Raw genomic sequence first — 14,265 nt, forward strand, 5'->3', positions numbered from 1 at the left:
TGCTCAAAGGAGACCAAACATGTAAGAAAGACTGTGGTTCAAAAAAGCACTGCTCACAAGGAGCCCAGAGATGTAAGAAACACAATGCTTTACCACAGCACTGCTTACAAGGACCCCAGACATGTAGGAAAGACTATGATGCACCACAACACTGCTTACAAGGAGCCCAGACATGTAGGAAAGACTCTGATGTACTACAGCACTGCTTACAAGACTCTGCTGTACCACAGCACTGCTTACAAGGACCCCAGACATGAAGGAAAGACTATGATGCACCACAGCACTACTTGCAAGGAGCCCACACTTATGATAAACTCTCTGCTGCACCACAGCACTAACTTCAAATTGGCCAGATATGTAAGAAAGGCTCTGCTGTGCTACAGCACTGCTTACAAGGAGCCCAGCCATGTAAGAAAGACTATGCAGCACCACATCTCTGCTTACAAGCAGCATTGCTATGTAAGAAAGACTCTGCTGTCCCACAGCACTGCTTAGAAGGAGCTTTGACATGTAAGAAAGGCTCTGCTGCACCACACCACTTGTTAGAAGGAGCCCAGATATGTAAGAAAGGCTCTGCTGCACAACAGCACTGATTACAAGGAGTCTAGACATGTAAGAAAGAGTATGCTTCACCACAGCGCTGCTTACAAGGAGCCTAGCCATGTAATAAAGGCTCTGCTGTACCACAGCACTTTTTAAAAGGAACCAGACATGTAGGAAAGACTATGATGCACCACAGTACTGCTAACAAGGAGTCCAGACATATGGGAAAGGCTCTTCTGTGCCACAGCACTGCTCACAGGGAGCCCAGTGATGTAAGAAATGCTATGCTGTGTATCTGCTGTGCACAGCACTGCTTACAAGGAGCCCAGACATATGAAAAAGGCTTTGCTGTGCACAGCACTACTTACAAGGAGCCCAAGCATGTAAGAAAGGCTCTGCTTCACCGCAACAATGCTTAAAAGGAGCCCGCTCTCTCAATCTAAAGCATCACAACAAAAAGTAAAAAGTAAATGTGTAAAAAATGGAAATAAATCTTCCCTAATTTTCCTTTTGTCCCACAACAAAATGAAAAACTTGATTTGGCTGAATTACGTTAAAAGAAAGAATGAGTTCTGGCTACTTGACCTATGTATAAGCCAACTCTAGGCAGACGTGTTCTGTCCCACTATTATTCTCTCTTGATTAAAGCAACACAGAATATACCTCTGATAATATGAATTTGTTTGCAAAATGAGTGAACACTTGTCATAAGTTAATAGGTCTGAAACCAGACTGAGTGATTTCGAGGAGTTGGTGGTCGATGATGTAGTGTTGCATCAGTTGATGATTCTCTCTATGATCTTGACCAGGAAAGGTAGCAGGGAGATCACCCTGTAGTTGACAAGATTTAAAGGATCCACAGAGGGTTTCTTTAGCAATAGGAGGCCAGTTCCAGGTGGTTGAGAAGGTCTGAGTACAGGTAGTGGCATTCAGATGGGTGTGAGTATGGTGCTCATGGGTTGCAGTTCTCTAAAGTAGAGGTGATGGGGGCTGGGGTCCGATGGGCCCCTGAGTGGATGGAGTTCATGGTGGCAACGTTTTTTTCTCAGGCAATGACGGGCCACGTGGCTAGCACTGGTTCTTTGGATAAGGCCGGAAGGCATTTGGCAAGGTCTGTCGGGTCTGGTTGCAGGTTGAAGCTGCTGAGAAATTGAGAAAGATTCGCTCAGAGGTCCTGCAAGGGGGTGATCCAGACCTTTTTCTCTCCCCTGCAGGGTGCCTCAGGGGTCTGCCCTTAGCCCCACCTTATTTAATGTATTTGTCACTCCCCTTATTAATCTCATTCACAGTTTTTGCCTGGCTGTATTTTCCTGCACCAATGATACACAGATTGTGGTATCTATTTCAGCGGAGGTGGAAAAGGATGCTGGATGCAGAGAAACTGTCTCAAGCTGAACTCGGCTAACACAGAGGTTCTGTTTTTGGAATGGAGACCTCCTTTTGGGATGCATCTTTGCGGCCCTCGGAGTTAGGCACCTTACCGAGGCCAGTGCAGAAGGCAAGAAATCTGGGTGTCATCTTTTACACCAAACTATGTTTCTCGGAACAAATCAATGCTGTGACCTCAGCAGGTTTTTTTATGCTGAGGGTTCTTAAGAAAATTCTGCCGTTCATTCCATGTGATCTACAGAAGACGAAGATGGCACTCATCTTCTCGAAGATAGATTATTTAAATACCCTATATTTAGACACCCCTAAATATCTGATACAAAAGCTGTAGTCTCTGCAAAATGCAGCAGCTAGAACATTATTGAAGGTCACCAAATTTGGACCAATCTCTCATCTAATGCATGGCCTCCACTGGTTGCCAGTGGAAAAGAGGATTTTATTTAAGGCTCTTTGCATTATCCACATGGCCCTTCACAGAGCCGACCTTTTTTCAGGATCGGTTCTCCTGGTATATTCCTTAGATCGAGCTCTGCACATATGATCATTATCCCAAGAAAAAGCAAAGCAAAGTGGGGTGGAAGAATGCTCTTGTACCGGGGTGGGAAACTATGGATCTCCTTGTCTCTTGCCTGATGCTTGCAAGTCGTCTTGCAGATTTTCAGAAAATAGTTAAAGACATGGTTGTTTTGTCAATAGGTTATCAGCTATGCCGGATGTATGTCCTCGGACAGTAGGTCTCCTGGTTTTGATCCGTAGAGCGCTAAGACACCTTCGGGTATTGCGCGTTCTATAAAATTATTTCATTCATTCAATATTTAGGCATCTGCCAGTGATGTGAAATGTTTTACAATAGTGAAGATTTATTTGGTTCCGTTGGTGCTGGTGTTTATGACGTCCACCAGAGTGGCACATTTGGTGATCTGGATCATTTGTTGGTAGCTTCTCAGGGCGGATTCGAATGTGCCCCTGTCTGCATTGTCCTGGTTCATTCTCTGTTTGCGCTCCAGTTGTTTTGAGTGGTCTTTCCTCAGTCTGAGCTCCTCTATGTACCAAATGGCCTGGGTTCTAGACCTTGCTGTGTTGCTGTGTTTGGTGGGGTGGCATGGAGGCGGTGCCGGAGGGGATCTACTTGTTGAAAGTCTTGCTGGCTTTGGGGAGGTTGTTGCTGTGTTCAGGTCGGTGGGTGCTGAAGTGGTGTTCTAGTCCTTCTTAGTAATGCTGTTCCAGTTTTGGTGGGCTGGTCAGTCTGTGGTGTGTGTGCGCTGGACAGGGTCATGGATGCTGAACTTGATGATGGCGTGATCTTATCAGGAGTCTGGTGTGGACTCATCAACTTGGATGTTGTTGAAAAGGGTATAAATAGGGTCCAGAGGTGTCCGGCGACATGCGTAGGTCCCTTTACTCGGGTATTAAGTGAAGCCCAGACCGTGTGAGAGAGTGAGGTGTTGAGTGTTGCCAGTGCGCGTGCAGTGAGTGTTGGGTGTTGGTAAGTGCATGAAAACTGATAGAAAATGCAGGAAAACGTTCTCTTGGTGCTGTATGGTGTTGTAAGGCAGCAGTGTGGGGAGTAGCAGACAAGGCTGAGGGTGGGGAGGGTCGCAGCAGGGTAGCGGCGAGAAGAGAGAAGACCAGAGGTCCTTGTACTGGGTGCCATCCAGGCACAAACGTGTTTGCTTTTAGTACACCTTCTGAATGCCAGAGGTACACCTGCTGCACAGATCCATGCTGCATCCGCCATTGCTGCTGGGAGGATGGAGGAGGGCAGATGGATGATGGGAAATCTAGTGATGCCACTTCCTGTGCAGATGGATGATGGAAATACGTCCTCTTTCTTGGCTTCTTCTTTCATTGGAGCCTAGATAGGAAAGAAAGGTCATGCTGCACCACAGAACTGATTACAAGGAGCATTGCTGTGTATGGAGTAGGCCTGGGCTAAATTTCCGTTCCGCTCGCGGAAATTGCGATAATTTGACATTTTTGCGTTCCGTGGAGAGCGCGAAAATGTAAAAATGTCCACATTCCGCAGCTTAGCGATAATTTGTTTCTTGGTCGCGCTGTAAAATAATACATTCTCGCGCGCGCGCGATCGCCTCACCTGAATCCCCGCGTTCGCTGACAAGTTTTCCCGATCCGGTCGCATTCTCCACGAGATGTTGGATTGTTGGTAGCCATTTGCGCTGTCTTGCGACAGTTCGCGCCCGCAGTAATGTCATTGGTCGCGCGATCACGTCTTTCTTCTCGCGATCATGCACCGCGAGAAGAGTGAAAACAAGATGGCCGCGCCCGCGAGCAACCACATGGGTAAGTTGGTGAGCCGCGACCACGCAGAAAATACCGCGAACGAGCGGGAAAAATAGTTCTGCATCTTCGCGATATTTCCACGTGTTTGCGGAGATTTTTAACATTTTCGCGATAATTTGCGAAAGTCACTTTCGCAAATTACGCCCACCCCTAGTATGGAGCCCATCTATGAGTATGAAGGAAAGGCTCTGCTGCACCGCTCACAATCAACAATGGTGTGCACCTGTATAGAAGGGACGGGCCACACTCTAGCACAGCACTCTTTAACAGAAACAAAACTGAGTCTGGGCCCCAGGTCTGAGGTGGATGCTCAGTTGTGCCACAGCAATGCTTCTTGGGAACAACACTGTTTATAGGCCCAAACACAAGCAAGCCCCGCTGTGCCGCAGCACTTGCCACAATGGAACAGCAAGGTGTACGGAGCTGAGACATGAAGGAAAGGTTCTGTTGTGCCATATGAATCTTTGTATGAAAGAGCATTGAATACAGAGCTATTGCATGTAAGTTTACAGCCTCTGCTACGCCACAGCTCTACCATTGTGAAACAGCACTGTCTACGCTGGAGCCCCTCGTGAGGCAGCGCGTGCTGCACAATTTGAAGGCGGGATGCATGAATATGGCTCATTACATTGCGATGTATTACATTGCGTGCTTTTACAACGCAGTTGTTATAACGACCGCATTGCAAGTACGCGATGCATTTACATTGCAAGTCATTACAATGACTTGCACTTGGGGGCGCGCTGGGTTTAGGAATTGTATTAATTACTATTCCTACTCCAGTTTGCGCAACAGTAGGGAAGGTGTTGGGATTCCTTTCCAATACCTCAGCACTACCTAGTGCAAGTCGTTGGTATGACTTGCGATGTAAATGCATCACGTACTAACAACGCGGTCATTGTAACGACCTTGTTGTAATAGTAGCGCGATGTAATGACAGCATTGTAAACGCTGTTTCCCGGGATGCGTACAAATGGCACAACATGTCACCTCAACCTCTATGTCCAGAACGGGCTTCGAAAGAGCGGTACCACCATATTGTTTTTCTTTCCTTAGAGTCCCTTCAGGCTGCTGCGCTCATTGTTTGAGTAAGTCATGTCTTGTCAGCAGGCACGTTTGTTTTTTCAAGGACTGTTAATGTTAGCCCGTTGGCAGCGAGATGTGCCATTCGCATATGAAAGGCTATCACTGCCCTTTCGCCCACTGGGCTCTTTTCCCCTAAATAGTCAAGAAGAAAAAAGACAGGCAGTCAGGAGCTACACTTTATTTTGCATTTGGAAGCCTGCTAAGTGACACACTATGGGCCTTATTTAGATCTTGCTGGACGGGTTACTCTGTTTCCCGTCTGCCGTAATATAGATTTCATAGGATGAGATGGGGTTCATATTTCGGGGGATGGGATATCCAGCACCGTTGTGACGGAGTAACCCGTCCGCCGAGATCTAAATCAGGCCCTGTGACACATTCAGCTGTTCCTGCACTTCAGCCATCAGCAGGTTGCAACATGGGCCTTTGCATTTTGCTCTCAACACTGTAATTATGGGTTTAAATCCCCAGTATGCAAAGTGCTGTTGGCTAAAATGAGCCACTTGTCAGCTATGTTTTTAAATTTTACAAAGTCTAATCCATTTCAGCAATTCCTTGTTTCAGGCGTAAATCCAATATTAAATTCATATCAAATGAGGTTTTCTCCTTTCGTTCACATCACACATTAAAACAAGCATTGGCAATGCCAATCATTTTGTATTTTCTGTAGTGAAAATTATCATAGCAAGCTTCAAAAAAGGGCAAAGGTAGAACACGGACAGGAGCCGTACGGGGCAGGTGGCAGTAGCAGAAGGAACATCACACGATTCATTCACACATGGAGTAGCGGTACACCACGGTTAGCTAACACACTGACGAGGGATTGAGAGGGGTTAAAGGACTGTTGTCCGCTTTCTGTAAACAGTCCCAAACATACAGGAAGTAGAACAATCCTCAAACAAATACCCAAACCTCCTTTAGAATTTCCATACATGGCTGTACTCACATAAGAGATGAACCCAAACATACCTAGGGCCATATTTATGACACGGTTTGAGTCGCTCGAGCGACTCAAACCTAAAGTCATATTTTTTAAGACACGCAAAGCCACCTTGTTTGGCTTTGAACGGCTTAAAACATATGGAGTAATGTAACACAGTGCAAATCGCTGTGTTGCCTTACTGTGCACAAAGGAGGTGTTCCATGGGCATTGTGGTGGTTGTTCCCACATAAATTCCATGTTTTATTATGCATTCCCAGATTTACCAAACCTGGGAATAGGCCAAAAAGATATGCCTCCCCTGGTGAAGCGTAAAGAGGAGAAATATCTTTATTTCTCCTTGTTTTTTTCCTCTTTCTATATGTGCTGCATTGTGCACACATATAGCGCGAACTTGACCCAAAGGTATCAGAGCGCTTTACATGAGCACCAGTTGCTCATGGGTTCTGTAGTTCATGCCCAGACTGAGGACCCCTTTGATAATGCTCCTCATGCAGTTCATTAACCAGTCTCTTTGTCCTTACAGGGTGACAGCAGAAAGCTCGAGGATACCAGTTCCTACTTGAGTCTGCCATCTACGAGAAACCTCCTTGAGGCCAAGCAGATCTCAGGATCCTCTCTGAGAGTGAGCGGGAACCCGGCGGCCATGGGAGTGAGCACGCGGGACAGCTTCCAGATTTACACCCTGGTCAGCTCCACCAAACTCACACAGAACGGTGAGTATTTCGTTCGGTCAGCAGGTGAGTTTGATGGTCTGTGGGGATTCCTAGGCATTTGTGGAGTCTATTGCAAAGTCTCAAACCTGAAATTTTCATGGCATCTCAAGGCGTACCACCACCAGAGGAGCCAATCGCATGTGGTGATACATCCTGGAGACAGTGCAGTTCCTCTGGGAAGAAATGTCCACTTCATAAACCTTCTCCTTTTCAAAATATAAGCGACTTACACACTTCCCCCTCCACGCGAGCACTGTATGTCTCATGGTGGCCTTGGATGAAAGTGCACACCCCAACTCATGACCAATATAAAATCAACATACAATGAATCAATCAGGATTTACCAAGCACGGTTAATTACCCGAGGGTATCCGGGCACTGCAACCATACTGCTTCAGGTGGGTTCAGTTGAACAGCCAGGTATTGAATTCTTCACTGAATTCTAGAAGAGAGGATGAGGCCTGGAGGTGAAGGAGGAGGTCGTTCCAGGACTCGGCTGTGAGGTAGGAGAAGTAGCATTCTCCCCTCTTGCTTCAGCAGATGTGGGTGTGTGCGAGGGAGAGGGTAGGCAGAGTGCACGTGTCTGGAGGGTTGGTGGAAGTTCCGGGGCATGTTTGATGTATGCTGGTCTCTGGTTGTGTAGAGCTTTGTAGGTGTGGATCAGCATCTTGAATTGGCATCTCTCCTGTATGAGAAGCCAATGGCTCATCTTGAGGTGGGGGTCTGTTGAGGGTCCATTTGGGGAGGTCGAGGATGAGTCTGGTCGCTGAGTTCTGTTCTGGAGGTGCGTGGTGATTCCTATGTAGAGTGCATTGCCAGCCTGTTGGCAACGCACCCTCGGTCTAGGTCCACTCTCTCCCTCTCTGGAAGACTTAGGGAATGCCAACAGGCCTCTCCGAACACACCCCACGGCCAGTTCACCTGCCTCCACTGCCACCAGACCACCGCCACCCTGGCCTCCAACACCGCCGACACCAGCACCGGCGACACCCTAAAATGCATCCTCCTCACTGTACGCTCTATACACAAACACGCCATAGAAATCTGGAACCTACTCGACTCTCTCTCTCCCGACATCGCCGTCTTCACAGAGACCTGGACCAACGCATCCTCTGCCCCGACATCAGCACCGCCATCCCAGACTGATACAAGATGCAGAGGAAAGACTGACCCACCAACCAGGAGGGGGTCTCGCCATCACCCACAAGAGCACCCTCTGCCTCACCACCTCCAGCGAAACCCTCCCCTCCACCGAACACCTGCACTTCCAGATCCAGACCACCCCCAAAGCCACACTCCGAGGAACCCTCGTCTACAGAGCCCCCGGCTCCCGAACACCCTTCTCCACCACCATCACCGACTTCATCGCACCCCACGCCCTCGCCTCAACAAACTACATACTCATTGGAGACCTGAACTTCCACCTCGACAACCCCAGCGACCCCAACTCCACTATCCCTCGCCAGAATCGGTCTTGAACAACTTGTCAACACACTGACCCACAGAGCAGGACACACCCTCGACCCCATCGTCGCGGCAGGAAACAGCCTCCAATTCAGCCACACAACGCAGCCGCCATGGACCGACCACCATTGCGTACACTTTGCCATCAACACACCCAAGGCACCCAAACCAGCTCCACGCCCACCACGTAGGAACTCTGGAGCAAGGTTACCGATGAGCAACTTAACTCCACCCTCACCCAAGACAACCACACCTGGGCACCCAATAAAAACAACGCAGCCAGAGAACTCCACACCTGGATCTCTGACTGTGCAGACGAGCTCGCCCGCTACTTAACCCCGACAGACAACACCCCAGGAAAGCCACCTGGTTCACCACTGCTCTCCAAGAAGCCAGACGCACCTGTAGATGCCTGGTGAAGAACTGGAGAAACACCAAGACAACCGAAAACCACACCATCTACAAGGACGCTATTACGGACTACCACAACCAGATCAGAGCCACCTAGAGGAACTTCCTCCACAACAAAATCCTGGCCAACTCCATGGAACTTTTCAGTGTCATTCAAGAATTCACCAACCCACGCAGCGAAGCCACAGACATCACCCCATCCCAAGACCTCTGTGACAAGCTTGGAACCTATTTCCACCTCCAGATCAAAAACCTCTACGACAACTTCATCGACCATCCACCAGGTGCCACAAACAGCCCCCAGCCCCCCAGAAACACCAGCCAGCCCACCATCTCCAACTGGACACTGATTGCTGCTGAAGACACCGCCTCGACCATGAAAAGCATCCACTCGCGGGCCCCCACTGACCCCTGCCCCCTCACATTTACCACAGAGCCGTGGCTGCCATCGCACCCAAACTACAACGCACCATCAACACCACCTTCAAAACAGGCACCTTCCCAGACGACTGGAAGCGCGCAGAAGTCAGACCTCTGCTCAAGAAGCCCACAGCTGACCCCACCGACCTCAAGAACTATCGGCCCATCACGCTCCTCCCCTTCGCAGCCAAAGTTGCAGAGAAAACAGTCAACAGGAAACTGACGCGATTCTTTGAAGAGAATGCCGTCCTCGACCCGTCCCAATCCGGATTCCGAAGCAACCACAGCACCCTCCTGGACCAAGGCCACTCCGCAGCCCTCATCCTACTCGTCCTATCAGCGGCCTTCGATACCGCCTCCCACCATACACTAGTCGCCAGACTACACGACGCAGGCATACAAGCAACAGCCCTGGACTGAATCCGATCATTCCTCACCAGAAGAAGCCAAAGGATCAGACTCCCACCCTTCCTCTCCGACCCCACAAAAATCACCTGCGGAGTCCCACAGGGTTCATCACTGAGCCCCACCCTCTTCAACATCTACATGGCCCCCCTCGCAGCCATCGTCCGACAACACGGCCTCAACATCGTATCCTATGCCAACGACACCCAGCTCATCCTCTCTCTCACCAAAGACCCCACCACTGCCAAACTCAACTTCCAGAAAGGAATGCAAGACATCGCAGTTGGAGGACCAACAGCTGCCTGAAGCTCAACGCTGAGAAGACAGAAGTCCTCGTACTTGGTACCACCCCTTCTGCATGCGACAGCACCTGGTGGCCGACCGCCCTCGGAAGCCCACCTACCCCCTCAGACCACTCCAAGAACCTCGGCATTGTACTCGACTCATCACTCACCATGAACCGACAGGTCAATGCCGTCACCTCCAGCTTTTTCAACACCCTCCGCAAGACCTTCAAGTGGATCCCCCCTGAGTCAAGGATGACAGTCACCCACGCACTCATCACCAGCAGACTGGACTATGGAAACGCACTCTACGACAGCATCAACAAGTCCCTACTCCGCAAACTCCAGACAATACAGAACACTGCTTCCAGACTCGTCCTCGGCATCCCCCGACACGAACACATCAGTCAACACCTACGAAGTCTCCACTCATTCCCTGTGGAGAAAAGAGTCACTTTCTAAATCCTCACTCACGCCTACAAATGCCTACACAACAATGGACCCAAATACCTCAACGACAGAATCAACTTCCATGTACCCAAAAGAAACCTCCGATCTTTCAACCTCGCACTGGCCGAAACCCCGACATCCACAGAGCCAGAGCAGGCGGAAGATCCTTCTCTCACATTGCAGCCGAGACCTGGAACGAGCTACCGGCAGACATCAGACATGCCACCTCCCTGAACACCTTCAGGAAGACCCTCAAGACCTGGCACTTCAGCTAGACAGATTTGCGGACCCCCCCCCCCTCAGCACCTTGAGACCCTCACGGGTGAGTAGCGTGCTTAGAATTCCCTGATTGATTGATTGATTGATTGTTGGTGACAAGAGCTCGACTAATGGTTCAGCTGGTGTTAATGGGGAGCCATTTGAAGATCTTACGAAGCATGAGAACTGGTGCAATTTACAGGAAAACATAGAAGGAAATAAACAACAGAATACAATACAGGAAACACACAAACTATACAGAAATCCCCAAATCAAGACTAAACTGTAAGGAATGACAGAACAGTTACGCTAAAAACGATATTACCCACACAAACTAAGTGAAGACAGAACAATGAGACTAGTGAGGTGAATAATAAACATATTTATTCATTTTTGGTATCGCCAGCCAGCCAACCAGAGCCAGATGCTCACGCTCCTCATCTCTTGAACCCCAAAAGCAGGGACCAAGTCCTAATAAAAATAGGAGAGGGAAAAATCAGCACAGTCAATGTACATGAATGTCTCTTCATTATGAGAAGGGCTGTCACAAGCTTACTGCACTCTCAGTACAGTCTTAGGTGAGGTAAAAACATAGCCATGACTATTATATCTGCAAGTAAATATACGACTTGCAATGCATCTTTTCATATATAAACCACAATCAGGGGTGTAAGAGGGTTGGAATCATGATCTGTATTGATTAGTGCCCTGAACAAGACTCCTGGCAATTTCAGCATTATAAAATATATAAATTAGGTCTATCCTAAATGGAAATAAGATAAGAACATGAAGTTATTTTATTAATGTAAATCACATGCTTATTTTTTAGATCTTGAGGAGTTGACCTGATGTATGAATTGCCACAACATTTTAAAAGAATGGATACACTTGTCTGCTTCATTTCAAAAAGGAGCTTTCAAGCAATGTAAATGTTCTGCCTTGAATGTTGCAATGCTTGACTGAAAAAGGTAAAGGAAGTAAAAGATGGCTTTGAACTGCAGATTTATATGTCTCTGACACCCACTCAGCCCCCTTAAGAAATGCTTGTCACTATTTCGCACTTTGTCTCTTTTCTAAAAACAAAAAAAGGCGCCTGTAACTACAAGAGCCTCACCCACATTGAACCAGTAAACATGGTCAACAGTCCTGACCCAAATCTTAGGCACTTATGATAACTCATTGGTGGGACCCAAGCCCCCCAAGGCCTTATAACCTGGCACCTAAAACTACATATCATTGGCCTCCAGGCTCTCCATTACCGAAGGTTTCATCATGAAAGCCCCATCAATGGGTCTTACCTGGAAGATTCTTCTAGGGCCGTGGTTGAGCCATCATTGTACATGGGGTTATTAAGAGACATCCCCACCACTAGATTTGAGCACCATGATGTGATCATAGAACCCCCTGATTGATGGAAGTGATTTTATTTGGAACACCACTACTGCCTCATGTCCCCAAGTTGTGTGATGTGGGTTTCCCGTGTTAAATTTCACTTTGCACAATTGTTATTTTATGTCTAGTTTCCATAAAGTACAACAATAATGTGTCCTTTATTTGTAGCCCAACAGAAGATGGGTTGTACTCATCACTAAAGGGTCCAAGTGTCCACAGTTGTCTTCACCGACAGAGTTTGTAATGTTCTATCTTTCTAACACTTCTTGCCTTGCCCCTACCTTACACTTCTCCCTACAACCAAATGTGAATGATCCTTGGACAGTCTTGCAGGGACTTTGCCTACTGGGGACAGCATTGAACGGCCCTCTCCCCACACACACAGACTCATGAATCCATCTCTCTCCTTCTCATGCAGTTGACCTACTTGGGCTGCTGAAATGGCGTTCGAAGCCAGGCCTCCTGGAGCAGAACCTTAAGAAGCTGATGAAGGTGGACGGAGGGGAGGTCATGAAGGTAAGTGCCCTCCACCCCAGACTCATTTCATTCACTCGCTTATCCCTTCTCTCCCCCATTCAGCACGTTTGCAGGGATTGTCAGTACCCCGTGGTGAACGACAGTTTGTCCCTTCCCTAAAAACGAACTCATATTTAAGCCATGTGATATATTTGGTGCCCTCTTGTGGTCCTTGGTAGTAGCCACATACAGCAGTTTGTACACTGGCACTCACAGAATCGAGCCGTTTGTGAACGCAAAAAGGCATTTTCAAAAGAACAAAGCTCAAATTGCGATTTGGTAACCTGTTATGGAATTGCAATTTGGGTTTGCAAATTGGTATGTGGAAGAGTCGTGCATAGGACATCCCTTTCAAATACCGATGTGCATTGGTATGTATGAATGTTTTGCGACCGAAACGTGGTTGCAAAATATTCACGCTTTGCCGTCAAATCAAAGTTGGTGGTAACCCATTTGTAAATCCCCTAGAGAATGGCTGAAAAAATATTTTGTAAGAGTAGGCAGTGGTTCAAGGAATCACTGCCTACTTTTAACAAATGAAACTTAAATGTTTCATTTTTTCTTTTTAAACTCATCCCGTTTTCATTAATGGAAAATGGGTTGTGTTTAAAAAAAGCAGACTGTTTTATTGAACAGCAATCACAGACATGGTGGTCTGCTGAACCCAGCAGGCCACCCCTGTGATGGCAGTGAATCATTGTGGGTAACGAATTGTGACCAACATTATTAATATTCATGAGGTAGGTCTATTTACGACACACTGTGCATCACTATTTAAGGAATACGGGCTAAAGAATCCCTTTGTACATTAGTCATAGCGATTACTAAAGAGCAATTTGCAAACAAACGCCAATTGAAATTAGTTTTGTTTGTACATCTGTCGCCAGCTTCCCGCTGTGTTTCTTCTCAAAATATTATTCAGAGACTTTCTGCTCTATTGTATCTGTTCCTCATGGGTAATCGGTAACTCTTCATGGGAGTCTCCTTATGCAAATTGAAAATTCATACACTTTTAGCCATCATAACTCTTTCACATGGTGATGCGTTACAGTCGTAGATTCTCACTGGTCAATTCACAAATATTTTAATATCCTGCCATTGAGATTTCATCTCATAATTGACTCTTGTTTTCACCAAGACACATTAGAGCATCTTTCTGTTAGTCAGTTGTTGGATTTGATTTCTCCTCTTTTAAGGACCTATAAATTCCTTTCAGATGGAGTGTATTATTCCACCACATTTCACATTGTGACAATCTCATATCTGTGTTACTTTCTGTCTTTGATTGCACTATTATTGCACAACCATTCTATTTTAATTGGTGTATTTCATTTGTCATATCCATTAAAGTGGCTTACCACCAAGGACTTCTCATTTCTAATCCTAATATCTGATTTGTGTCCTAAAATTCTTGTTCTCCTCATGCGAGTCGTCTAGCCCATATATGTTTCCCTGCATGAGATTTCATTATCTAGATAACATTGCTTGTTGTACAGGTTGCACAATTGTTCACTTTTTTTGTTAGCAGGGATTGTGTTGTAAACATTTGTATTAAGGTTTTGGATACATCCACTTTCACTACATCTGTTGTAAAGTTCTCTTTTGTGTATAGACAAACATTGGATTTGAGCTACCTAGATCAGTTTAGACTAGAATTATTTTTCAAGGTTTTCAAATGTTTCTACATAAT

The 14,265-nt window shown here is 47.0% G+C and overlaps 1 protein-coding gene across 1 annotated transcript in view; it reads left to right on the forward strand.

The window, feature by feature from the left end:
• LOC146863455 (dedicator of cytokinesis protein 2-like) overlaps window positions 1–14,265 on the forward strand; it is a 2,657,619-nt gene that overhangs the window by 583,873 nt on the left and 2,059,481 nt on the right. Inside the window, exons 18-19 of the mRNA XM_085642885.1 lie at window positions 6,786–6,975; window positions 12,478–12,575. Coding sequence (XP_085499011.1) covers window positions 6,786–6,975; window positions 12,478–12,575 — 288 coding nt within the window. The remainder of the gene's footprint in view (window positions 1–6,785; window positions 6,976–12,477; window positions 12,576–14,265) is intronic.

The sequence above is a fragment of the Triturus cristatus genome, chromosome 2_2 (genome assembly GCF_964204655.1).
Source record: "Triturus cristatus chromosome 2_2, aTriCri1.1, whole genome shotgun sequence".
In the NCBI taxonomy this organism is placed as follows: Eukaryota; Metazoa; Chordata; class Amphibia; order Caudata; family Salamandridae; genus Triturus; species Triturus cristatus.